Genomic DNA, 25,487 nt, shown 5'->3' with positions numbered 1-25,487 from the left:
TGGACTCCTAAAAGGAGAAATAGGTCGAGATGAAATTTTTATAACAAAAGAAACATACCACGAATTGATGATTACAACACTCATTCCCTGCCTGGAACTAAAAAAAAAAAAAAAAAACACCAGTAAGAAATAACTCTAAGCTCAAGTGACTTCCCTGTTCTCCATGAGCCATGAGGAAGAAACTTCTCATCTTTGTAATAAGGAAAGTGAGGGGGTATTGAGCACCTCAGAAATATTCCAGATTACTCAAGGCCTATGTGGATATGAAAGAAGCAGAGCACACGTCCTTCTTCTTAGGGAATATGGCCGGTACAGTATGTTGTCAAAACCATGTGTAAACATATATATAAACAATTGGGGATCATACAGAAAACATAAGCTACACATAGCAGTCAAAGGAACAAAGGAAAATCAATGCACGTGTAGACTGTGTGTCAGAGGAAAAGCCAGTCATTAATCAAACCTGGTACAAGCCATTGTACAGAGACTAAGGAAGAAAAGGTAAGAGAGAACAGGAAGAGAGAAAACCACAGGCTAGATCACTGCAGGAAATGCAAAGGCATCAGTTTCAGAGGAAAAGGTGGGCCATGTTCCCAAGTTCCAAGATGAAAACATGGGTCAAAGTTAAAGAGGAAGAGAGAACAGTTATCAGAGTGCCTTAAAGCTAGCCAGAGAGTTCAGATCAGATCTGATTAAACAAAAGGAATTAATCTGATCACTTAAGGAAGTAACATGATGAAAATGGTGTTAAGAAAACAGTATCCTGGCACTTGTCTAGATAAACTGGAATGGCAGGACAGGAAAGGAATAGAGATTATCCAGAGATTAATGAAGAAATACAAACCACAAGGATCATAAAGGCTGAGTTTGTAAGAAAAGAAGACAGAAGCGGCAAGCCCAAGACACTCTGCAGAGAGTGGATGCATTATACAGGTTACCCTGAATACGGGACAAGGAGACATCATAATTTGACAAGCCTGGGATGCGTGAAAATAACATCACGGATATTCAAAGCAAAAGCCAGTTTAGAAGAAAACTATGACACACTGAATTCTTTGTCTGAGGTTTTAGGGATCAATACAGGCAGAGATTTAAAGGAGGCATGTGGAAAGCTGAAACTGAAAAGAGGATGAGAAGCCAGGGTTGTATTTAAGCCCTTTCTAATCATCCAAGAAAAGAATACATGAGCTTATACACACAGGAAGGGACTGGGAAAAGAGAGCCCAGAAACTGGGTGTCTGGCCAGAAAGACAGAGAGAACACTTGGGAAAGGAAGTTTCATTTCAAATCCAACAAGAACTTTGTTTCAAAGTCATCAACACTCCGAGCAAATGCCCTACTGAGTGAGAAGGAACCTAAGAGCTTTAAGCCTGAGGCAGAATTAACTGGGTGACCACTGGTGAACTCGGTGACTTTTATTTGGAGTCTATCAAGTAATCAGGACACATTTAGTTGACTGCAGTTTCCAGCACGGCCAGTGTAATAGAACACATAATATGCAACAGGGGAAAAACAGCAGCCTACTATACTTGGATCATGTCATTCACCACTAGGCACACTCTTACTGACTCTAGGTCTTGAAAACTTAAAGCTCTCCCAAGGAACAGACAGAATTAAGAAGGAACAGGAAGATGAAGAGTTTAAGTAACAGGAGAAGAAATTTACCTTGATAAACAGACAAAGAGAAATGCCTCTGCAAAAACATTCCCAGGGACAAAGGTTGCACACTCCTCATTCATTTCTAATAAAGAATGTAACCATTTAAAACTTCTGTGATTTGTTAGGACACTTCAGTTTTATTCTTAAAATTTAGTAGAAAATCGTTATCTAGAACTCAACTGGTACGAAAATATTCCTATAAATCTTTTTTTTTCAATGTCATACATGAAGTTAATGCATCAGTTTTCAAACGAGTGCTGACAGCATCACTACCACATTCCCCTTTAGGTAGACTAAAAAACCTAGGACACAGAACTGAAGTGGTTCACTGAGGCAAGCCAGCAAGACAAAAGCCCATTTGCTATTCAACTTTCTTTCTCTAAAAGTTCAAAGCACCGCTCTTCACTTTTACTTTTACTACAAAAGGGAAATTACTGTCAATTCTTGGACATATTTCTCTTTTTGTGGTTGTTCTAAGGAATGCAGAGACTAAGGTTAACTGAAATTCAGAGCAGTACATAAAACTATAATAGCTACAAAGGAGTAGAAAGAAAAGTACAGATAGTAAAGATGCAGGGAAATTAAGAAAAAAAAAAGGTAAAATCTCTCCTCTCCTCCTAAACATTAATGAAATCTTAAACCTGTTACCTTAGCTTCAGAAAATGATTCAGTCTTCCTACCCCAAAACTCCAGCTCCCCACCCTCCCCAGAATAAAGACTGGACAAATATCAACAGCAAAAGTAAAAGCGTTAAGTCTCCTGGAGTGGGTGGGAAGGAGGAGGAGGGGGTCATTACACATTCTCTGTGAAAGAAGACAAAGCCAGATCCACATTCCAGGGAAATCTGTCTGGTCCGAGTTTTTCCTTAAATACAGATTGGCCTGTCACTAAGCCAGGCTCTGTAATCTTCCCAGGCTGCCACTGCTAGGGAAGCCAGGAATCCCTTCTAATTAATCAAACCCTCCCAACAAAAATTTTCCCACCCACAATAAAGTAGATTGGGGGGAGGGGAAGCAGCGGAGCAGGCTTTGTAGCCAAAAGAATTCTAGACTTTGGTGTAATACCTAACTAATCCAAGAAAACAGATGCAGGAAGCAGAGGAAATGATCTACAAACAGAGACAGACAATGAGGTAGGAACCTTTCAAAGTGGTGCTTTGCTGGAACCCGAGCTAAAAATTTTAAATCCTAAGATGTAATTATTATTGGGAGTGAGACCTGGCAACATTACATACTTTTAAAAGTACCTTTAAAGCAGAGGATAGACCCATAAACTTTTCACAGGCAAACACCACATATACTGATTTGATACTTTTGCCCATAATTTATTATTCAAATTTATTTTATTTATTTCTTTACTGATTTCTTCTTACTAAAACTAAAACTTCTAAAACATGGATAAAAGTCCATGATTAATACAGTTTATGTCCATCTCTATTTCTTGTTTCCAGTTGCAAAGGAAATGGCCTTGTGTTGGCCTTGCTAATTTATCCACCCTTGAAGCCAGTTTAACCCAAGGTAACTTCATTGAAAGCTTACCCTGACAAGGGGCAAGGAGGGAGGAGCACAGATTTTGACCCATGGTGTCCAATATAGCTGCTACTAGCCACGTGCTTCCTGAACACTTGCATTGTGGCTAGCAGGAATTGAGATGTGCTTTAAGAGATAGATTATATACCTAAACCACGATTTACTGAGAAAGAGAGATATTTCAGATTTTGCAGGCAATGAGGTCTTTGTTACAACTATTCAACTCTGTCACTGTAGCATAAAAGCAGCCAGAGACAATATGTAAACAAATGGGAGCGGCTGCGTTCCAATAAAACTTTATTTACAAAAACAAGAGGCTAGTTTGTGGGATATAATTTGCTGACCCCTGGCCCCTGACCCCTAAACAATTTATAATTTGGCAATTCTAAAATACTGGGGTAGGTGCAGAGCTAGAATTAAGATCCCTAAGGAGCCTTAGGGACACATATGTCATCTGTCACCACTACACCCAACTGAAAAAGGAGTCATGGAAGTATAGGACTTATCTCCCTGCCACAAGTTGTAGTGACCCAGAAGTCAAGAGACCCTGAAAGCCGTGGTTCCAAGGACTCTGTCACCTCATTCACTGCTGCCATTTCCTGGAATTCTGGCCTAGGAGACAATTACAAGAAAGAGTTCAAGGACAGGGACACAGCGGTTTAAAAAAGAAAAAAAAAGCTCTCTTATACGCAGGAAGGTCAAAAGACTTTTCTTCATTTGAAGAAGGACAAGCTGTTTGCATGGATAATTAATACCATTCCAGGGAAAATCTCAGAATAAACAACTGAGATGCAAGTGGCAAACTATCTGGTTTTCATCTGGTTTTCTATTACTTTAGAAACCATGCTCTATCCAAGTATTTTTCAATCCAGAGAGCCAAAAGTACATGCATCTATATGAAAATTTGCTAAGGTTAATTCCTTTTAAACTTTACTTACTCATTTAATTACTGATTATAGTGATGTATACACACAGATTAAAATGCCTTATCAAAAACAGGCCTCCTCTGCCCTATCCTGTCACTACCCTCCCCAGCTCTCACCAAGAGCAGCCACACTGAAAACTTCAGCAATTTGATCTGGTATTTACTTTCATGTTTCAAAATACTATGTTATTACTACCAATTTCTTATTATTTCAGCTTCACATACTATCTACTGAAAATGAAGACAATGCTTACAACCCACCACCCACCCGCACATCACCTTCCCCAGACTTCCAACATCTGGAGTTTACAACATATGAGATGTACCCCCTGCTCAAAGCTGAGCCATGTAGTGTACTATGTTTACTGTCTAATCTTGCACATGATAGGAAGAGTTGCTTCATTTTTTTGTTTAGTTTCCCATATTCTTATCACTAATCATTCCCACACTCTCTGACAGACCTAATAAAACCTCCCCTCTACTTTCAAATACATAAGATATTTCATCCTTTCATTTCTTGTTGGAGACATCTTTCATGGAACTCTATGTCCCGTGCCCATCAGATTGGTTGCTTTCTAGGCAGGACACACTGCTGATCACCATGAGATTTGCTTGCTCAGGCGCTCACCTACAAGATTCCCTATTTCCCACCACACTATAACTCACTCCTTCTCTGTTTACTCCCTCATTTTGGAAAACCACATTCTTCCTAAAATAGGGTACATTAGAAGGGAATTTTTTTAGACTTTGCATCTCTGAGAATGTCTCTGTTCTGCCTTACCTGTCAGAATGGTTAAAATTGAAAACACAAGAAACAACACGTGTTGGCAGGGATGTGAAGAAAAAGAACCCTCATACTCTGCTGGTGGGAATACAACCAGTATAGCCACTGTGGAAAACAGTATGGAAGTTCCTCAAAAAATTAAAAATAGAACTACTAGATGATCCAGTAATTCCACTACTAGGTATTACCCAAAGAATACAAAAACATTATTAGTAAATATTAGATTACTAATTAACTAGTAAAAAATTAAATTGTTACAACAAAATTAACAACCTGATCTAAATGACATATATAGTTCAATGCACCTGACAACCATCACATTTTTCAAGTGCTTATGGAACACTTTACAAAACAGACAGAGGAATTATGCCAAACAACAAAATGATTAGAAAATTTTCAAATACTTAGAAACAATATAATGTACATTTCAATAACCCGGTGATCAAAAATGACATCACAGGCCCACTTGGGTAGCTCTGTCAGTTAAGCCTCTGATTCTTGGTTTCAGCTCAGGTCATGATCTCCTGGTCATGAGATCAACTCCTGCATCGGCCTCCACACTGGGCGTGGAGTCTGCTTAGGATTTTCACTCTCCCTCTACCTCTGCTCTTTCTCCCACTCAAAAATGAAATCACGGCGGGGATTAGAAAATATGTTTATTTGAAAAACAAAATCTCTACTTTAACTTCATCTCTAACAAAACAAGAGGGATACAATTAAAACAGTAAAGGCTTAAAGAGAAAAATTTATAGCTTTAAGGGTATATATTAGAAAAGAAGAAATGCTCAAAATCCATGACTTAAGCTCCCACCTTAAACTTGACAGTGAAGAACAAATTTGCTCAAAGAAAATACAAGGGAGAAAATCATTTTAAAAAATCCATAAAATAGAAAACAAGTACACTATAGGGGAAAAAAAATCAAAGCCAAAAGAGGGTTCTCTGTTTGAAAAGACTCCTAAATAAACACACCCTTAACAGTACTAATAATCGCTCCTTTGGAAATGCAAATCAAAACCATATCACCTCACCCCTGCTAGAATGGCTACTATCAAAAAGAGGAGATAAAGAATGCTGGTGAGGATGTGGAGAAAGGGGAACCCTGGCTGGTGCACCATTGGTGGGAATGTAAACTGGTGCAGCCACTATGGAAAACAGTATGCAGCTTCCTCAAAAAACTAAAAATTGGACTACCATGTGATCTAACCATTCCATTTCTGGGTATATATCCAAAGAAAATGAAATCATTATCTCAAAGGGGATATCCGCACTCCATGTTCATTGCAGCATTATTCACAATAGGCAAGACAGGGAAACACCCTAAGTGTCCACTGATGGATGAATGAAGAAAATGTGGTGTAAATACACAGTGGAGTATTATTTAGCCATTAAAAAAAATCCTGCTGTTTGTGACAAATGCGTAGACTCTGAGGGCATTATACTAAGTGAAACAAGTCAGAGAAAGACAAATACTGTATGATCTCACTTATAAATGGAATCTAAAAACATCAAGCTCATAGAACAGAATGGTGGCTGCCAGGGGCTAAGTAGTGGGGAAAATAGAAAGATGCTGGTCAAAGGGTATAAACTTCCAGTTGTAAGACGAGTAAGTTCTGGGGATCTAACGTATAGCATGGTGATGACAGTTAACAATACTGTATTGTATCCTAGAAAGGTGCTACAAGAGTAGAGCTTTAATGTTCGCACCATAAGAACAACAAAATGGTAATTATGTGAGGTAAAGGATGTGTTAACTAACCTTATCATGGTAAACATTTCACCACATATGTTTATCAAATCACCTCATTGTACACCTTAACCTTACACAATGTTATATGTCAATTACATCTCAATAAAGTGGGGAGAGGGGAGGGAAAAAATCACCCCATTGGAAGGTTTGAGCCTGGCAGTCAACATATGTGGGAGCCAGGATAGCCGAGAGCTGGGATCCTAATGCCCAAAAGTGGTAGAAGAGTAGGAAGAGTTCAGAAGGAACTCATTTCAGTTAAGCCCAGAGCTGTGAAGAACTTCAACTTCAGTTCTTTGTACAATGCTTGACATATAAGTTAAGTACTGGATTTGTAGACATCCTCATGTAATACTCTCTGGTTCATACAGGTTAAGTCTGTTCATCATTTCTTGGAGCAGGAACTATTCCATGGAGCTTTCTCCTTCATTCTCTTGATAAACTGTGACCTTCATGAAAATGCAACTAGAAAAAAAAAATCACTGCTTACAGACCAAGGGAAGCAACATGGAAGTTTGCCATCCATCCAGGGCTTCAGCAGGAGGGAAGGGAAGGGAGAACAGCATGGAAAATACTAGAAAATACTAAAAACACCAACCTTGCACCAGACTCTGTTGTGGGTTGCAAAGCTGCACTGTCCATAAGGTGGTGGAATCCCAAGCCATGAAATTAATGTGAAGCCTGGTCCAAAACCACTGAAATGCCAGTGGCTCCAGCAGAAGTAAACTTGAAACTGCTCAACTGTACTACAGGCTCATAGGTCCTGCCACCCGTGTGTGTGTGTGTTTGTCTATGTGTATCCGTGCATGCATGCACACGTAGGATGTGACTGAAAATGAGTACACAAAAAATTACACACATGAACAATCCAGCAATTTCATTCACCAATTTATTCCACACTTAGTAAATAATAATGGAAATAACAGAACAATCTACAAGAGACTATGAAATAAAGAAGATAAAAGGAAATGGAAACACATTTTAAAAATAGGACAAGTATATTTAAAAAAGAACTGGTAGAATTTGAATTAAGAAAAAAATAAACCAAACACAAATTCTCAGCTGAAAAATACAGTCACTAAAAATAAACCAGTTAAAGAGTAGATTAAATACAGATTAAACAACAAATTAAATCCAGATGAGAAGATGTTAACAAACTGGAAGAGGTTTAATAAAAAGCACTCTGAATGCAACACGGAGACAAAAAGAGAAACAAGAAAAAGCAAATGGCCAAGCAGCACTCATACAAGCCTACTGGAGCAGCATTCGCCAGAAAAAGCACCTGATGACAGCATCGGTAGCAGGTGCACAGGTCCCCTGCTGCCCATGACACCATAGGCCAGCATAGACAACGTGGCAGGAAGGATGTCAGACATCCAGAATTGGATCCCAATGCTTGGGCTGTGGGGCTTTTTAAGCTGCATGATTAGGGAAGCGCTAGACCCTTGCCTGTGTGATCAGAGGCACAGATACAATCATGTGATACACACACTCACCCACATAATGTGTCAGAATGCTGTCTGCATCCCTAACTTGCTAATTTGATACTCATGGATGGAGTAACTCCCCTGTCTGGCATGATCTAGGAGCTAAGTTCCAAGCCTTGCTGGTGTGCCTGTGAGATGGGGCAATAAGGCAGCAGAATCTGCCCCAGTGTGTATGGCTTAGAAATCAAGAGCCTCATCTCGCATAATTAGGCACCTTGGGTCCAAAATCTGTGGTTGACCAGAACTGTCGGCCCTCCTGGGCCATTGCCAGTTTTGGCAGAGCTTTGCACACAGACAGCCTGCAAGGCCTCCGTCTTGGAAAAGTTAATATCACCTTCGCACACATAAGAAACTATTATATGAGCCTACCCAGAAAACTTAGCATAAGAGTTCCAGAAGAAGAGAACAGAGAGGATAAAGAGCAGTACCAGAAGAGAAAACGGTTCAGATTTTCCAAATGATAAAAAGACTTGCATAAAGATGCACATTGCATCCCAGGCCAGATAAATAAAAACAAGCCTATGGCTTGAGGCTTCATAGTGAAACTGTAGAACATCAAAGCCAAAAACCAAATTTTAAGAGCAGCTAGAAAGAATCAAGTTGATAACCAAGATAACCAAGACAGAAATCACAATGAGGCAGGTGAGAGACTTCTGTGGTTACTAGTCTCCACAGATGCGCCCCCACAAATCTGCACTTCCCTGTGGGCACATGCTGCTTCTCACATCAAAAGCTGCAGCTTCCCTTGGGCTGGGCCCTGGAGTGCTCTGACCAACAGAATGTAGAAGTGCCAAGTGAGACTTCCGAGCCCAGGCCTTCAAAGAACTGGCAAATTACCTTCTTTCTTCTAGCAACTCTGGGACACCATCCCTCAAACTCAGCCACCATGCTAGGAGAAGCCCAAGCCACAGAGAGGAGCCATGTGAATGAGAACTGACAGGCAACAATGAACAGCCCCAGGTGGGGTCCCAACCATGGCCAGTATCAAGTGACAGCCATGTGAGCATGTCCTCTTTGATGTTCCAGCTGAACTGGGTTCCCAGGTAAGTGCAGCCCCAGCCATCATCAAAAAGAGAAATGACCCAAATGATACCAGGCAACCTACACAATCACAAGAGAAAACAAAATGGCTTGTGTTTTAAGCTACTAAGTTTTAAGGTGGTTTTAAACATCAATCAGTAACTACAAAGTTTCTCAGTAGCAATAACAGATTCCAGAAGACAATGGAAAAATATCTTCAAATGCCAAGGAAAAATAATGCTCAACCTAGATTTCTATAACCAACTTTCTAGAGTTAAGACAAAAATACATTTTTTAGAAAGACAAATGATGAAAGTTCACCACTTATAATCTCTCATAAAAAGAAATACTACAGAACACGTGGATAAGCAATGACATTTATAAACACATTATAAATCTAATAAGCTAGGACTTCGTAAAAATAAGATATAACTACAATATTAAGTAGTATCTGATCTGGTTAGCTACCGTAATTTGTCTGTTTTGATGTTTTTGGATGTACTTAATTTAACACTAGTACAGAAAAAATGTCCTCAACAGCCAGCCTAGATGAAGGCATCTCAGAGACCTCATGGTCACTATTTCTCAGTTCCTTTCCTCTCCTTTCCCACCACCCTTCACACATAGTTTTCCCACCCACCCACCCCCCACACCTGACAAGGTCTCAGCTCCAGCTGCCAGGGGATAGAGAAGAGATACTTAAAAAGGAAAAGAAAGGAGGGCAGCCAGGCAAGAAACCTGGCATTCACCCAGCTGCAGCATTTGCTGCCTACTTCATTTTTCTCTGCTCTATCATAATCAAAAATCATGTCACAGACATACATATGGGAATGACAATTTTTAACATTAAGGACCAAGTTATGACCTAAAGGCATCTTACAGAAGACTTGAAGCAAGAAACTCCCATAACCATATGAACTATTTATTCTGTCCCCGCCATTCTTAACATGCGAATCTTCAATCACCTACTTAAAGTTTTCAGTAAAGACACTAATTTAAACAGTAGAAAGCAAGTTCAGAGCTTCAACTGTCAGTGAACACAGAACTCAGTTATATTAGAAAATGATTAACCATTTTAAAGACTATTAAGCACTACTTACTTTAACGGCAAATTTCTTTGACGCCATGGCTTACTGATTCCAGAGTAATAACAGACCTTTAACAGAAGAAAAAAATTTATAAGCAGGTATATCAAAATCTCTTTCTATTTGGATAATATATAGGAGAAAGGTTGGCTGAATAATAAAACAACACCAAGTATTTGCAAGATAAATGTTTACTTAAAACTGGTCTTAAAAATATCCTTTATCGGGGGCGCCTGGGTGGCTCAGTTGTTAAGCATCTGCCTTTGGCTCAGGCGTGATCCTGGCGTTCTGGGATCGAGCCCTACATCAGCCTTCTCCGCTGGGAGCCTGCTTCTTCCTCTCCCACTCTCCCTGCTTGTGTTCCCTCTCTCTCTGTCGAACGAATAAATAAAATCTTTTAAAAAAAATATCTATCTATCTATCTATCTTTATCTTTTATCGGGGGCCCTGGGTGGCTCAGTCAGAAAAGCATCTGACTCTTGATCTCATGGTCATGAATTCAAGCCCCACGTCGGGCTACACAGTGGGAGTGGAGCCTACATATATGTATGTATGTATGTATGTATGTATATATACACACACAATATGGAATTAGTAACTTAAAAACCACCAACAAAGGAAAGCACTAGCTCAGATGCATCCTACCAGATGTATAAAGAATTAATACCATTAGGGCACCTGGGTGGTGGCTCAGTCAGTCAAATGTCCAACTCTTGGCTTTGGCTCAGGTCATGATCTCAGGGTTGTGAAACTGAGCCCTGTGTTGGGCTCCACACTGGGCATGGAGCCTGCCTAAGATTCTCATTCTCCTTCTCCCTCTGCTCCTCCCCCCCCCAAAAAATCATAAGAGACAATACATTTACTGTATTGTATTTATAGGGAAAAAATCCATGTATAAGTAGACCCACACAGTTCATATCTGTATTGTTCAAGAGTCTACTCCCCTTTACTGTGCTCAGCCAGGCCAACTGCCCTCTCTCACCCTTGCAGAAACATAGAGAATTATTTTTTGGAGAGAGTAAGACAGAGGATCTCTGGTCTGGAAAACACCAGGCACAGCATAAAGTAGGGGCTACCCTACTGAAAAAAGAGAAAATTAAGGGAACATTTACAAACTGCTATCTTCCCCAACCCGCATGTCCCTTATGATGGTTAATTTCATGTGTCAACTTATCTGAGCTAAAGGATGCCCAGACAACTAATAAGATATTATTTCTGGGTATATCTGTGAGGGTGTTTCTGGAAGAAATCAGCATTTGAATTGATACACTCAGTAAGGCTGATGGCCCTCCCCAATGTGGGTGGCTGTCATTCAATCCACTGAGGGCCCAAACAGAACAAAAAGTTACAGCAAGAGTGAATTTACAATCTCTGTTTGAGTTGGGACACCCTATTCTCCTGCCCTCAGACTTAAGCACTACGGGTTCACAGGCCTTTGGACGGAGAATGAATTACACATGGGCTTTCCTTGTTCTCCAGCTAGCAGACAGCAGATCGAGGGACTTCTCAGTCTCTACAACTGCATGAGTCAATTCCTATAATCTTTATGTATGCCTTGTATTGGTTCTGGGTCTCTGGAGGACCTTGTCTAATACACCCCTCTACCTTGCCTAGCCTCTCCAAATAGGAGACTAAAACCATTCAGGGAACTGGACTAACCTAAAAGGTAAGATCTAGAAGTACTGACATCAGGAATTCCCCAAGGAAACACCCTAGACGAAGGCTCCAAAGTGAAGCGCACCCTCACAAGCCCCACATCTGCACGGAGAACTGCCTTCCATCTTTTTAATACCCCACTCTTAAATATAAGTAAACAACCAGTAATCACCGGCCATCTAAGGAAAGACTCTATCATGAAAGAAAACAAAACAAACAGGAAAGAAACTACTTGGCCAAAACTGAGACTATGCAGGGAGAAGGAAACCATTTTTTAAGAAACTATCATTATTATCAGGGAGACAGAAGATAATGCAACCATAAAGCAATAAATACAATAACAAAAAATAAGAAACTTTCAGAAAACAACAAACTAAAGTGACAGCTGAAATAAAAAAAATATAACAGAAGTGCTGGAGGACCAAGTTCAATAAGTCATCAGCAAAAATAAAAAAGATGAAAAATAAGAATAAATTAAAAATTAAAGGACCAGTACAGGAGTGGATGGAAACATCTCATTTTGGGCATATATCATGGTACAACATCAGGCACTAGAGATTTAAAAAAAAAAAAAAATCTTTAAAAGAGGGTGGGAGGTGGGTGGAAGGAGTGGTAAATGAATGTTTGGTTCCAAATGGCTCAAAGCAACTCCAGAGACTAAAACACAATAGAGAAGTATCTTCAAAATTCTAAAGAAAATTGTTTCCAACCTCCAATTGCATTTAAACATGAGGGAGAGGGGACACTTTCAGATATGCAAGGTCTTAAAAAATTTAAGTCCCATGCATTCTTTCTCAGGAAGCTTAACTAAAGATGTGCTTCACCAAAATGAGGAAATTAACCAAGAAAGAGGAAGATAGAGGAAACAGGAAGGCCAAGACAGGCAAAAGGCAGAGGAAATCTAGGATCTGGCAAAAGCAGATCCCTGCAGCATGAGATCATGGCCTACAGCAAGAGAGAACCATGAGTGGGGGCTACAGTAGTTTCCAAGTCTCCAGGAAATGCATCTTCAAAAGCGTCTGCAAGCATGCAAAACTAACCTTAGACAACTAGTGGAGAATCTGAGATTGAATTAGGACAGGAACATGGAAAGCTGGGCAACTGAATAATAACAAGGCAATTATTGATCCTAGGATAAACAAAAATCATGCACAAAATATAAAAAGTACTTCATACACAGCTCAGTTACGGCTAGCATGTGTAGTCATGATAACAAACACTGAATCTTGACCTAAGCAATGTTAACGTTTACAACAGTATTACAAGGATGGGGAATGTGTGTGTATGTGCGTATTACATGGCAGGGGCATAGGGGTTAAACTGAGCGAGAGCTCCCTTAAATGCTAAGGGGATGTTTCAGAAGCCAAGTCTAAAATCAATACAAAACAGTAACAACCACCACGGCAACAGAAATAATAAAGCAGAAATAAAGCAAGTAATTTAGTGATTTGGACCCAACTGTTAAGTGCTAAATTTGGCTCCAACATGAAGAGCAACGTAAAGAGAGCTGCTCTAGGGGAAGGAATGAGGTTAAAAGGACACCTTAACTCACAAGCCTTGCACGTGGAACTATTTGCCTTTTTCAACTGTGTGCACAGATGTTAGAGCAGCACTGCACAACAGAAATAGAATGCAAGCCACAGATGTACTTTTCAATTTTCTAGCAGTTGCAGTTAATAAAAACGTAAACAGAAACAGAGGAAATTAATTTTAATAATCTTTTTATTTAACCTAATAAATCTAACACATTATCATTTTAGCATGTAATCACTATAAAAATATTTACATTCTTAGAGTTTTACCTTAGTCTTTGAAGTCAGGTATATCAGGTGTATATTTTATGTTTCCAGCACATCTTAATTTGGACTGGCCACATGTCAAGTGTTTGACACCTGTGGTCAGTGGCTACCATAAGGGACAGTGCAATTTGAGTGTACTTGGTTTCATTACAAGAAACACTTATTTCTGTGTCCCAGGTTACTAATTTAAAAAATAGGGATAGTAATAGCTAATTCAAAATTATCAAAAGGATTAAATACAATGATATATGAAAACCCCCGAAGCAACCTTTATAAACACTAGGCCCTTGAGGAGTGTTAACAACTACTTACTCAATGGTGATGATTTTTTTTTTTTTTAAAGATTTTATTTATTTATTTATGTGACAGAGAGACAGCCAGCGAGAGAGGGAACACAGCAGGGGAGTGGGAGAGGAAGAAGCAGGCTCCCAGCAGAGGAGCCCGATGCGGGGCTCGATCCCGGAACGCCGGGATCACGCCCTGAGCCGAAGGCAGACGCTTTAACGACTGCGCCACCCAGGCGCCCCTCAATGGTGATGATTTAAAACTGGATGATTTTTTTTTTCAAAATGTAATAACCTTTGATTCTATTTTTTTTTTTTTAAAGATTTCATTTGAGAGAGACAGAGCAGGAGCAGGGGGAGGGGCACAGGGAGATGGAGAAGCAGACTCCCTGCTGAGTGCGAAGCCCAACAAGGGGCTTAAACTTGGCATCATGACCCAAGCCAAAGTCAGACACTTAACCAACTGAGCCACCCAGGCGCCCCGGATTCTTTTTTTTTTTTTTTTAAATGGATGAAAACATCTTTATCCAAACCCCAAATCTCTTTAATTATTCATTTCTATTCTCTGAATGATGTAGTGCATTTGATTTAGAAAAGTTCTGAAGGACATTCACCTAGTAACCCCATTTAGAAATAGGTGTAAATGGAAAAAATAAGTTCCTAGAGAATCAGGAACATGTGTTTGAAAACAACATTTATAAAGGTTGCCCTGAAAACTTTAGGTAGATCTTTATGTTATTTGAGCCTGATAAACACAAAATTGGTCCCCTTAAATATACTACATTAGGTTTAAATAACTTCTGCCAAGAATTTAGGGAATCCCTCACTGGAGGGTGCTTAAGTGCTTCACTGATAAAGAAAAGGGAGAGAAAGGGGCGCCTGGGTGGCTCAGTCGTTAAGCGTCTGCCTTCGGCTCAGGTCATGATCCCAGGGTTGTAGGATCCAGACCCGCATGGGGCTCCCTGCTCAGTGGGAAGCCTGCTTCTCCCTCTCCCACTTCCCCTGCTTGTATTCCCTCTCTCGCTGGCTGTCTCTCTCTCTGTCAAATAAATAAATAAAATCTTAAGGAAAAAAAAAAAGAGAAAAGGGAGAAAGTTTTGTCAGCAAGTACCCAACCACACTGAAGCATGTGATCAAATTATTTTTTAATTGTACGCTGGTTTTCCCACATGTCCTTCCCTTCCCGAAGGACAGGTGGACCACACTGGAGGCTGCAGCAAGGCTTTTGAACCATATCTGCCATTAGATTATGGGCCATATGACAGTGAAGGTTACATTTTTCAACTTACAATAAGGTTCCAGTATTCTTTCTTAAAGTACTCATTTTTTTTTCTTTTCACTTTTATCAGTAAAGCAAGAGGAGCTGCATTTTTTTAAGGACTGGATACTTCAAAAAGTATCATCAAAGCCCAATCTCAAAAATATGATCTGTAGGAATCTAGGACCGAATAGTATACATTTTTATATAATATGATCCACTAATGTAAAAATAGGCCACATGGGGAAAAGGAGCTATATTATACATTTTGCATACATATTTTTTAATTCCCTTCACCTATTTTATATTTTTACATTTTGCTTATTTTTAATCCATTTTTTAATATCATGTGGCATTCTGACTCTCAATATATATTATTTTTTCATTTGTTTCCACAATGTTTGGGGGCTCAAAAAGTCACAACTTTGGGGCTTAGAGAGACCTCCCAAACTATCTACTCTCAGCCCTGCCATCTACTCCCCTAAAGAGTATACTTGTAAGACCAGGCCAGGGTCTCACAGCTGAGAGTCAAGGGCAAGAGAAGAGTCTTGTCAACTCAGCTGAGGGCAAACTAAGACCATCTGCCAACTGCAGAACTGCCAAGGTCGATTGTTAACTGGACTGTCAAGGTATGTGTACTCTCCCTCTTTCAACACCGCACCCCTCCCTGCTTCCCACCACGAAGGCACAAGATCCCAACAGACTAAGATTTCAAATAGAGCTACATGAGTGGTGATTCTCTCCTGCTAATGGAAGAGGAAGTCTACAGCTAAGGAAATGTAGTCTGAATGAATTTAATATGCCATTGTGCTTTGTGACATGGCACACATCTTTATAAACAAAAAAATAAAGTCCACCAACGTAAAGCCCAAAACACATCTGGGTAGCCACCTGGTTCGATCTTGAGCCTGCAAATCTGCTGGTCATTTTAGATAAGGAAGATACACTTCTTTTGCTTTGTTACATCATTAGGGTCAAGTGCTAGAAATGAACTAAAAGGTGAACTGAAGCAGTTTGCTACTTCCCAAATATGGTAAAAGCACTCTTATCCATCTTGGTAGAACAGGTTCTCAAAGGTGAACAGCCCTCAGAGCACTGCTTGACACTAGAGGGTGCTCAAGAAATGTCTGTTGGATGAAGAAATATTCCAGATAACAGGAGCAGGGTCATTTATGCACCCAACCACTTTATTTTTGCTGTTTTTAAGGAAATTTTCCAAAAAGCATATTGAATCTTTAAGACTTTCATAAAAAAATACTACATGGTGAATATTTCTTTGATAGTCAGAAGACACCGATCATCGCACTGGGCAATACACATATTAATGCCCGTCCGAGCTGCTACTCAACAGTGGAGTCACCGAGGTTTCTGCCAGCTCTCCTAGGCTTTCCTTGAGCTGTCAGAGTGCCCATCTTCCAAGGCTCCCTTTTCATCCTAGGTTCTGCAACTTAATCAGATAAGGCCACAAACCTAAGGGACCAAGCCTGTCGGGTTAATGGGGTATTTTCCAAGCCTCTCTTACATGGATTTGCATGGACTTCATTGTGAATGTAATAAAATGGCTACCCAGGCACCCCAAGAAATTTCTTAACCATAGGGACACCTGGCTGGTTTAGTCAGAAGACCATTCAACTCTTGATCTCAGGGTCATGAGTTCAAGCCCTACAATGAGTGTAGAGATCACCATATTATTAAAAATAAATAAATAGGGGCTCCTGGGTAGTGCAGTCGCTAAGCATCTGCCTTCGGCTCAGGGCGTGATCCCAGTGCTCTGGAATCGAGCCGCGCATCAGGCTCCTCCGCTGGGAGCCTGCTTCTTCCTCTCCCACTCTCCCTGCTTGTGTCCCCTCTCTCGCTGGCTGTCTCTCTGTCAAAAAAATAAATAAAATCTTTAAAAAATAAATAAATAAATAAATAAATTTTTTAAAAAATTTCTTAATCATAAAAAAGCATCTACAAAAATTTAGCAAACATGCTTCATGACAAACCATTAAAAACAATTTCTCTGAAACAGGTAGAAAATGTCGATTTTAAAATATCTTTTAAACTAGCATCCAACAAATATAAAATATCTAGGAATAATTTTTTCTTTTTTTTAAGATTTTACTTATTTACTTGTCAGAGAGCGAGTGAGCACAAGCAGGGGAAGTAGCAGGCAGAGGGAGAAAGCATGCTCCCCATGGGGCAAGGAGCCCATGCAGGACCCAATCCCAGGACCCTGGGATCATGACCTGAGCTGAATGAAGGCAGACACTTAACCAACCCAGCCATCCAGGCGACCCTAGGAATAAATTTAATAGGAAATGCGGAAGACCTCCTCAAATTGCTCTTCTAACAATGCAATTCTAACCACAATCCTGAACAGGGAATCTGAGAGCAAAGAAGACTAAGATACTTGTAAAGGAGAAGAGAAAAGAGAAGAAAAACAAAGGAGGGAGGTTGTCTTACCAGATATAGCAAAACTACAATGCTACAGTAAATAAAATAATGTGTACTGGCAAAGGGGTAAACAGTCCGAAGGCACAGGCCACATAGACTAGAAAACAAACCTCCACGCTTATGGACATGGATGATAGAAGCAGCATTGCCGATCAGTGGGAAATGAAGAGAATACTCATTCAATAAATTGTGGTTGAACAACTGTTTATCCATTTGGAAAAAGATGAAATTGGAGCACTATTTCACACAACACACAAAAATCAATTACAGATGGACTAAAAACTAAAATGTAAAAAAACAGAACCTCTTTGAGAATGTTTTCAAGAACTCAGAGTAAAGGAGGAGTTTTTTAACCAGACACAAAAAGTACAAACCATAAAGAAAAAGAATGGTATATTTGGCCATTTTAAAATTAAAACTTCCCTACAGACTAGATGAAAATATCTGCAATGCATGTATTCAACAAAGTCTTATAACTAGAACTTATAAAGAACTTTCAAAACTCACCATCAGAAAATGGGTGAAAGACGTGAACAGATATCTCACCTAAGAGGATATAGAGACAGTAAATAAGCACATGAAAAGATTCTCAACATCATGAGCCATCAGAGAAATGCAAATAAAACTCCAATGAGATACGTACCTACCAGAATGCAAATAAAAAATAGTGGTGACACTGAATGTTGATGAAGATGCAGGGAAAATGGCTTTCTCATTGTCAGTGGGACTGTAAAAGTGGTACGGCCACAATGGAAGAGAGATAAGTTTCTTATAAAACTAAGTATGCACTTACCATTTGACAAAAATTTCACTCCTGGGAGTTTATCCCAGAGAAAAGGAAACCTAGACTCGCATAAAAATCTGTATACAAGTGTTCACAGCAAACTTTATTCATAATAGCCCAAAACTGGAAACAACCCAAATATCCTTCAATGGGTGAATGGTTAAACAGACAGTGGTATAGGGGCGCCTGGGTAGCGCAGTCGTTAAAGCGTCTGCCTTCGGCTCAGGGCGTGATCCCGACGTTCCGGGATTGAGTCCCATATCGGGCTCCTCTGCTGGGAGCCTGCTTCTTCCTCTCTCACTTGCCTGCTGTGTTCCCTCTCTCGCTGGCTGTCTCTCTGTCACATAAATAAATAAAATCTTAAAAAAAAAAAACAAAACAGACAGTGGTATAGCTAGCTATACATAGGGTATTACTCAGCAAAAAAAGGAATGAACTGTTGATATAGGTAACAACTTGGATGGATCTCAAGGGAATTATGCTGAATGAATAAAAGACAATCTTAAAAGGCTATATAATGTACAATTTCATTTATATAACATTCTTGAAATAACAAAATGAAAGAAGCGATTAACAGATTAAAGGTTGCCACAGATTAAGAATGGGGGAGGGGTATGTGGCTTTAAATAAACAGGTAGCAAGGAGGAGCCTATGGCAGTGGAGTTCTGTACCCTGATTGTGGTTGGTGTTGGTTACATGAACAAGCACATGTGATAAAATGGCACAGAACTAAATAAATACATGGAAAACTACTTAAATGTAATAAACTCTGTGTATTGTACCAATGTCAATTCTCTGGCTTTAATAGTTGCTCTATAAGCATGCAAGATGTTACTACTGGGGGGACACTGAGTGAAGGGTACACAGGATCCCCCCTTTTTTGCCAACGTCCTGTGAATCTACAATTATTTCAAAATAAAAAGCTTACAAAAATTAAAACTTCTGTTTATCAAAATACACCATAAAAAAATGCGGCAGGGCAGCTGACAAACTGGAAGAAATTTATAAGACATATAACCAGCAAAGGACGACACTCCAAAATTAAACAGTCCAATAGAAAAATAGACAAAAGCGGTACCCAGAGCAAGACACCCCTGTCTCCTAGCCAAGTCTGCAGGTCTGGCAAGGTGGTAGGGAGTGGAGGTGGAAGAATTTCCTGATCCCTTCTATTATTTATGCGTTTACAAGCACTGCACAACAACCAATCATAACTCTTACCTCCTTTGGGGAAGTGAGGGGCATGTCTCTCACTATTCTTTCTTAAAAGCTGAGAAGCATGACATCTAAATACAGAAAGACCATTTACCAGGGAATCTGGGGAAAGCACACACTCTGCTCTCTTCTCTTACTTCAGGCACACAGCCCATCCATCATCTGGGACCGAACAGACGAAAGTCAAAGACGGACCCATCTGCCTCCCACGAGAAGGAAAAATCATTACTTGGAGATGCCAGAAGTCCCAGACCCCAAGGAGCTGGTTATCCTGAAGGTCCCCACAACCAGAGCCTTTTAGAGTACCTCCTCCTGTTTTCATCTCTGCACGTCTCCATCCCCAAAGCCATCACTGGAGGTAACTGAGGAGTCCTCCAAACAGAACTGCTGGCTGGCTCTCCCACACTCCATAGGCCCTCCACCCACACCTCCATCTCCCGGCTCAGGCAAGTCCACAGCTTCAGTGCCCCCACACAGCCACCTCCACCATCTGTCCTTGAACATGCAGCTCTCCCCACCATCACCCATACAGGCAATCCTGGAGAATGTCCTCTACTGCTAAGGGGAGCTTTGCTCCGGAACTCAACTCAGACACCACCTGCCCCTTGGAGGCCTCTATAAATCTCCAGACTGAATCACTCTCTTCTCCGGGCTACATGGGCACCTCACACCACCACTACTCTCCTGCTTAGCTCAGCGAATTACACGTAACTCTGGTCCTCAGTCTCTCTCCTCTGTCTGAGTATATGTGTCTTGAGGACAAGGTCCATCCCTGTCTTCTTTGACACCTGGTGCACGGCACAGGTATGCATCAAAAGTTTGCTGACTTGGGGCAACTGGGTGTCTCAGTAGGTTAAGCGTCTGCCTTAGGCTCAGGTCATGATCCCAGGGTCCTGGGATTGAGCCCCACGGTCAGGCTGTCTGCTCAGCGGGAACCTGCTTCTCCCTCTCCCTGCTGCTCCCCCTGCTTGTACACTCTCTCCACCCACCCACCCACCCCCACCCCGGTCAAATAAATAAATAAATAAAACATTAAAAAAAAAGTTTGCTGACTTGAGCCTGTTGATGGTACTAAAGGGTCTACAGACTGTTTTGGGGGGGGGGGGTGTTAGATTTATACCTATTTATCTAATAAATCCTTACTGTCCCCAAATCTCAAATTCCACATTAAGCTTTCTTAAAAAGAAGTCAAAGCACTCTGGACCTATTTCAATACATAAATAACACTTAAGTTGAATGTATCATGCAGCCTAAGTTGAAAGAGTTGTAATACACATAAACTTGTAAACAGAAGATCAAAGTGTTTCCTCTTGAAAATAATGGGCAACAGATCAGAGGTATTGTTGAAGTGTAGGCCAAAAATGTGAGTTTTTCGCTGCATGATTTTTTTTGTTTTTAAAATACGGTCATTCTAACATTCATTTGAATGGAAAAGATATTATTAGCCTCTGTATTCATTCCATTTTAAATCTGGGAACATCCTGAGGTTTTTCTAGACTTGCTTTACTGGTCATCATAAACGCGCGTGCACACACACACACAAAGCAAGTATGCATCTTAAAAAACTATTTCCTAGGCCTAAAGTTGCTCCTTTCAAGAGGGAGCAACAAGCTCAGTGCCCGGGGTTTAAAGTGTAATGTTAAAAACTCTTGCTATCAGGGGCACCTGGGTGGCTCAATTGGTTAAGCATCTGATTTCGGCTCAGAGGTCCTAGGATGGAGCCCCACATTAGGCTCCCCACTCAGTGGGGAGCCTGCTTCTCCCTCTCCATCCCCTCCCTCGTTCTCTCTCGCTTTCTCTCACTCAAATAAAATCTTTGGGGAAAAAAAAAGTCTTGCTATCAGAGCTTCCAGTTGAAGTCTAAGTTCAGCAGAATTTTTAGTTTATTGCCTGATTTTAAAAAGTTCAGGACAATCTCCAAAAAGATCAATTTTTCAAATATCTGAAACATATAATTTACATAAGTATCCTGAGAAGCTAAAGTATATTATAAATCTTGCAAATAACATCTCATCCTCTATTCTGCATTCTTGAGCCCACTTTCTCTGGCCTGAAAACAGTCATTCTTTTCACAAAGAGGAGACTTTGATAGAGTATGACCCCACCAAAAATATGTGTGCATTAATGTCTTTCATACAGACGGAAAGATCCTAAGATCCTTAGGAAAATTAATTTTGGGAGGGAATGGAAGTAGATTAAACATTATCACATGATTGTCCTGTCATTTAAATACAAAGCAGAGATAAACGCTAATAAAGAAAGTCAGTGACCTTCTAGATTATTCTGTGGGAAAATCCAAGTCACGCTGAAGTTCACATTTGTCTTCCTTTTAGATTTGCTGGCCTGTGTCATAAGCCAAAGCAACTACTCCAGATTAAGAAGGCTAGAAATTAACTTTAGGTTTCAAATCTCTGGATTTCAAATTTTATCAAATAAATTATTATACTTCCTTTTTTCATCTTAAAAAAAATTTTTGCTAACTATGGGAGCAGAAACAGAAAACAACAAAGACCCTAGGACTCCTAAAGGAACAACCATAATTCAAGAATGAGAAATCATTTCATTCCCTGCCCCACAATCTAATTTTATCACCAAAAAAAAACCCCACAAAACCCAAAAACCAGTATCAAGGAAGGAATCACAAACTTTAACAAAAATACCAAGGAAAACTGACAAATGAGCAAAGATCTTGCTGTTGACAACTAGATAAAGCTTAAGAAGGCAACTTTATTTTAAGAGAGAATCAGCTTTTCCTATTATTCCTATGGTAATTTTGAATGCCAAAAACAGCTTGTAAAAAAGGAAACCAAAACAAGACAAAAAAAAAACAAACAGGGAAGCTCTAACAGAGGAAGGATAATGCAAGTGACAAAAACATTAGGACTTTTTTTCTTTTTGTCTTTAAATGTAGGTCAAATACTGAAATCCTCTACCACAAATAAATTCATGGAATGGTCCTACCTTTCAGACACTCTACACCCTTAATCCAGCCAGTTGGCCCAAGATCTGGGCCCCTCACTTCCTGCCGTGGGCACAGAAAATCCTCACTGATCCTGGCATGGGATGCTTCACTAATAGGCAAGGTCTAATTTTTATTTAATACTTTTTCAGAAACAGATACAGGCACCCACTCATGGGGGCAGTCACGGCCTTCGGGTTCTAGTAAAAGAGACATGTGTTCAAATCCTGCCCCCTCAAGTGATCTCAGGCAAGCTATTCAATTCCTCTAAGTCCCTCGTTTTCTTATCTATGAAGTGGGATAATAATGAGTGTCTATTCAGAGGTCCTGTGAGAACTACATAAGATCTGACAGGTAATACTTGGCATAGTTCCTGAGACATCAGTGGTGGTGATGTGGGAAACAAAGGCAGAAGAACAATTATTAACTTTCCTTATACTTAGGAAATAAGGGAGTGATAAGTCCTTGAAACAGGCAGAGTGACATTCCTCTAGGGACTCAACTGCCTCGATGCTGCCACTCTGGCAACCTTAGAACGAACCCCAGGACCCTGTAAGCCTCCTTTAACATATAAAAATTCCTTTGGAAACTTCCTTTATCTCTACCCGCCAAGATACATGTTGGCAGTCATGTATGGCCCACAGATATACATCTGAAGGGTCTCATGACTGAGTTTTTACTAAACAGTAATAAATGACCTTTTCCTAACAATAGCTAGCCCCCTCAGGATGCTGAAAACCTTGCTTCCAAAATACCTGAGAGGCTTCCGCTATCCCTGACACCCTCGCAATTTGAAAGTATATTATGAGCCACTCCTTATGACCTCAGTGCAGCTCCTCAGGCCCACGGGTCCTGTCCCTGTGCTGTAATAAAGTCACCTTTTTGCACCGAAGAGGTCTCAAGAATTCTTTCTTGGCCGTTGGTTTCTAACTCTAACATCTTTCTTACATCAGTTTCTTGGTCTCTGTTAACAATCATCATTATAAACACTGCAGGGCACGAAGAGCACCTAATCAACTCACTTCATACCCCAAGCCCCAAGCCCCACTCTGATAACTATTTTTCAGTCACCTTCATAGCACAAAAAAACTTCTGATAATCATTAACATAATTGTCCTAAAATCTAATCCTTTCCACATGAAAACTACAGGGATGGAGTGCAGATCTTTGGTTGCCAAGCTGGGGACAGGAGAGAGTTACTACTGAAGGAGCAGCAGGAGGGAGTTTGGGCAGGGGGTTGAGGGGACCTGGGGAGATAATGAACTTGTCCTGCATTCTGACTGACATCATGGTTACAAAATTCAGTGCACTGGTCAAAATTCATGAAAGTGTATACCAAAAAGAATGAATTTTACCCCATGCAAATTTAAAAATAATTTTTTAATTGCAAAACAAAAAATCCAAACTTAGTTCTAACTAAAGAATCAACACAGTGACACACATCAACTTAAATGCCCAAGATATCATAACGGCAATATTCTACATATTATCCTACAACTAACCTAAGTCAAATCCAATTTTAGTTCCCAGTTCTGACGTATTTGAGCACAAAATGTCAATACCATAATAACCAGGAGGCACTGCTTTTCTATATAACAGAAGCAGAGACTTCAGAATTGTGCCTACACCAACATTAAATGAGCAGTACTCTCCATTTAGATCTCTACTTTGTTGCTTGATGGGTAGGTTTCTTAGTGTGCATTCATTATTTGTTTTCAATCTCCAAAAGGTAATATACAAATAGTAGGCTTTAAAGATTTCACACAGCTTAAGATGACTAGGCATGTACACATCAAGAGCTACAGCCCACTGAAGAGTCAAGGCATGCATTTTGCATTTTTAAAAAGCCATAACATGTTTCACTCAGAAAGCATTAATCCATAAACAAAGGCAAAGGTAAAAATTCCCCATACATACCCATTTTACCACCGTCACCTCCTGGTTTTAGTGTACATAGAAGGCGTGGACACCCAAGAATGGGACTGTTTTCCCACTTCAAATAAGCTGGAGAACAAAGCAATGTGAAAGGAGTGCTGTGAAAATAAGAACCTCAAAGTCCTTCAACCGGTGAATGGGTAAACAAATTGCAGGACATCCAGCAAGAGACTATTACCTAACGATTAAAAAGAAATGACTACTGATACTTGCAATAAAGCAGGCTCTCAATCATGAGAAGAAACCAGACTCTCAGGACCCCCACCAAAAAACAGCACGGACTGTAAGATTCCTTTTAGATGAGCTAGAAGATGCAAACTTATCTACAGTGACATCTACCCTGACAGAGAGCAGATGAGTGGTTGCCTGGAAGAGAGAGGCTAGAGGGATTATAAAACAGCAAAAGGAAATTTGGGGGATACGGATATGTTCATTTGGGGGAATGTACCTTGATCGTGGTGATGGTTTTACCAGCATATATGTCAAGCACATCAAACTACACACTTTAAAAATATACAGTTTACTGTATAACAATTACAGACATAACACGGTGATATTCCTGGTTCAGCCACACCACCACAAAAAAGTGATTATCACAATGAAGTGAATCACGTGAATTTTTTGGTTCTCCAGTGCATATGAAAGTGATGTTTAAGACCAGAGACCTGGAGCAGCTCGGAGGCAGTGAATAGCTATGCAAGTCTGCCAAAAAAAAAAAAAAAAGGCCTCCAATAAAACTACATTGCAAAAGAGGGGAAAGAAACAGAACGGAAAAAGTAAAAAAGCAGAAGAGGCAGAGCCCGAAAAATTTGTGGTGGAAAAAGTACTGGACCAACGTGTAGTGAATGGGAAGCATTTTATAACCATGGATAAACCTGTGTTTCTGGGATGCTATCATTTTCAGTAACTTAAGAAATAAATCACTTA

The 25,487-nt window shown here is 40.1% G+C and overlaps 1 protein-coding gene across 1 annotated transcript in view; it reads right to left on the bottom strand.

Annotated features, from left to right (window-relative positions):
- The window catches only part of SLX4IP (SLX4 interacting protein), a 186,635-nt gene that overhangs the window by 156,189 nt on the left and 4,959 nt on the right, over window positions 1-25,487 (bottom strand). The window contains exon 2 of the mRNA XM_045809037.2: window positions 10,250-10,305. Coding sequence (XP_045664993.2) covers window positions 10,250-10,276 — 27 coding nt within the window. The 5' untranslated portion in view covers window positions 10,277-10,305. The remainder of the gene's footprint in view (window positions 1-10,249; window positions 10,306-25,487) is intronic.

The sequence above is a fragment of the Ursus americanus genome, chromosome 22 (genome assembly GCF_024610735.1).
Source record: "Ursus americanus isolate L20-20 chromosome 22, mUrsAme1.1.p, whole genome shotgun sequence".
NCBI classification, from domain to species: domain Eukaryota; kingdom Metazoa; phylum Chordata; class Mammalia; order Carnivora; family Ursidae; genus Ursus; species Ursus americanus.
The sequence above is the reverse complement of the archived record's forward strand: the minus strand, read 5'-3'. Positions and strand labels throughout refer to the sequence as shown.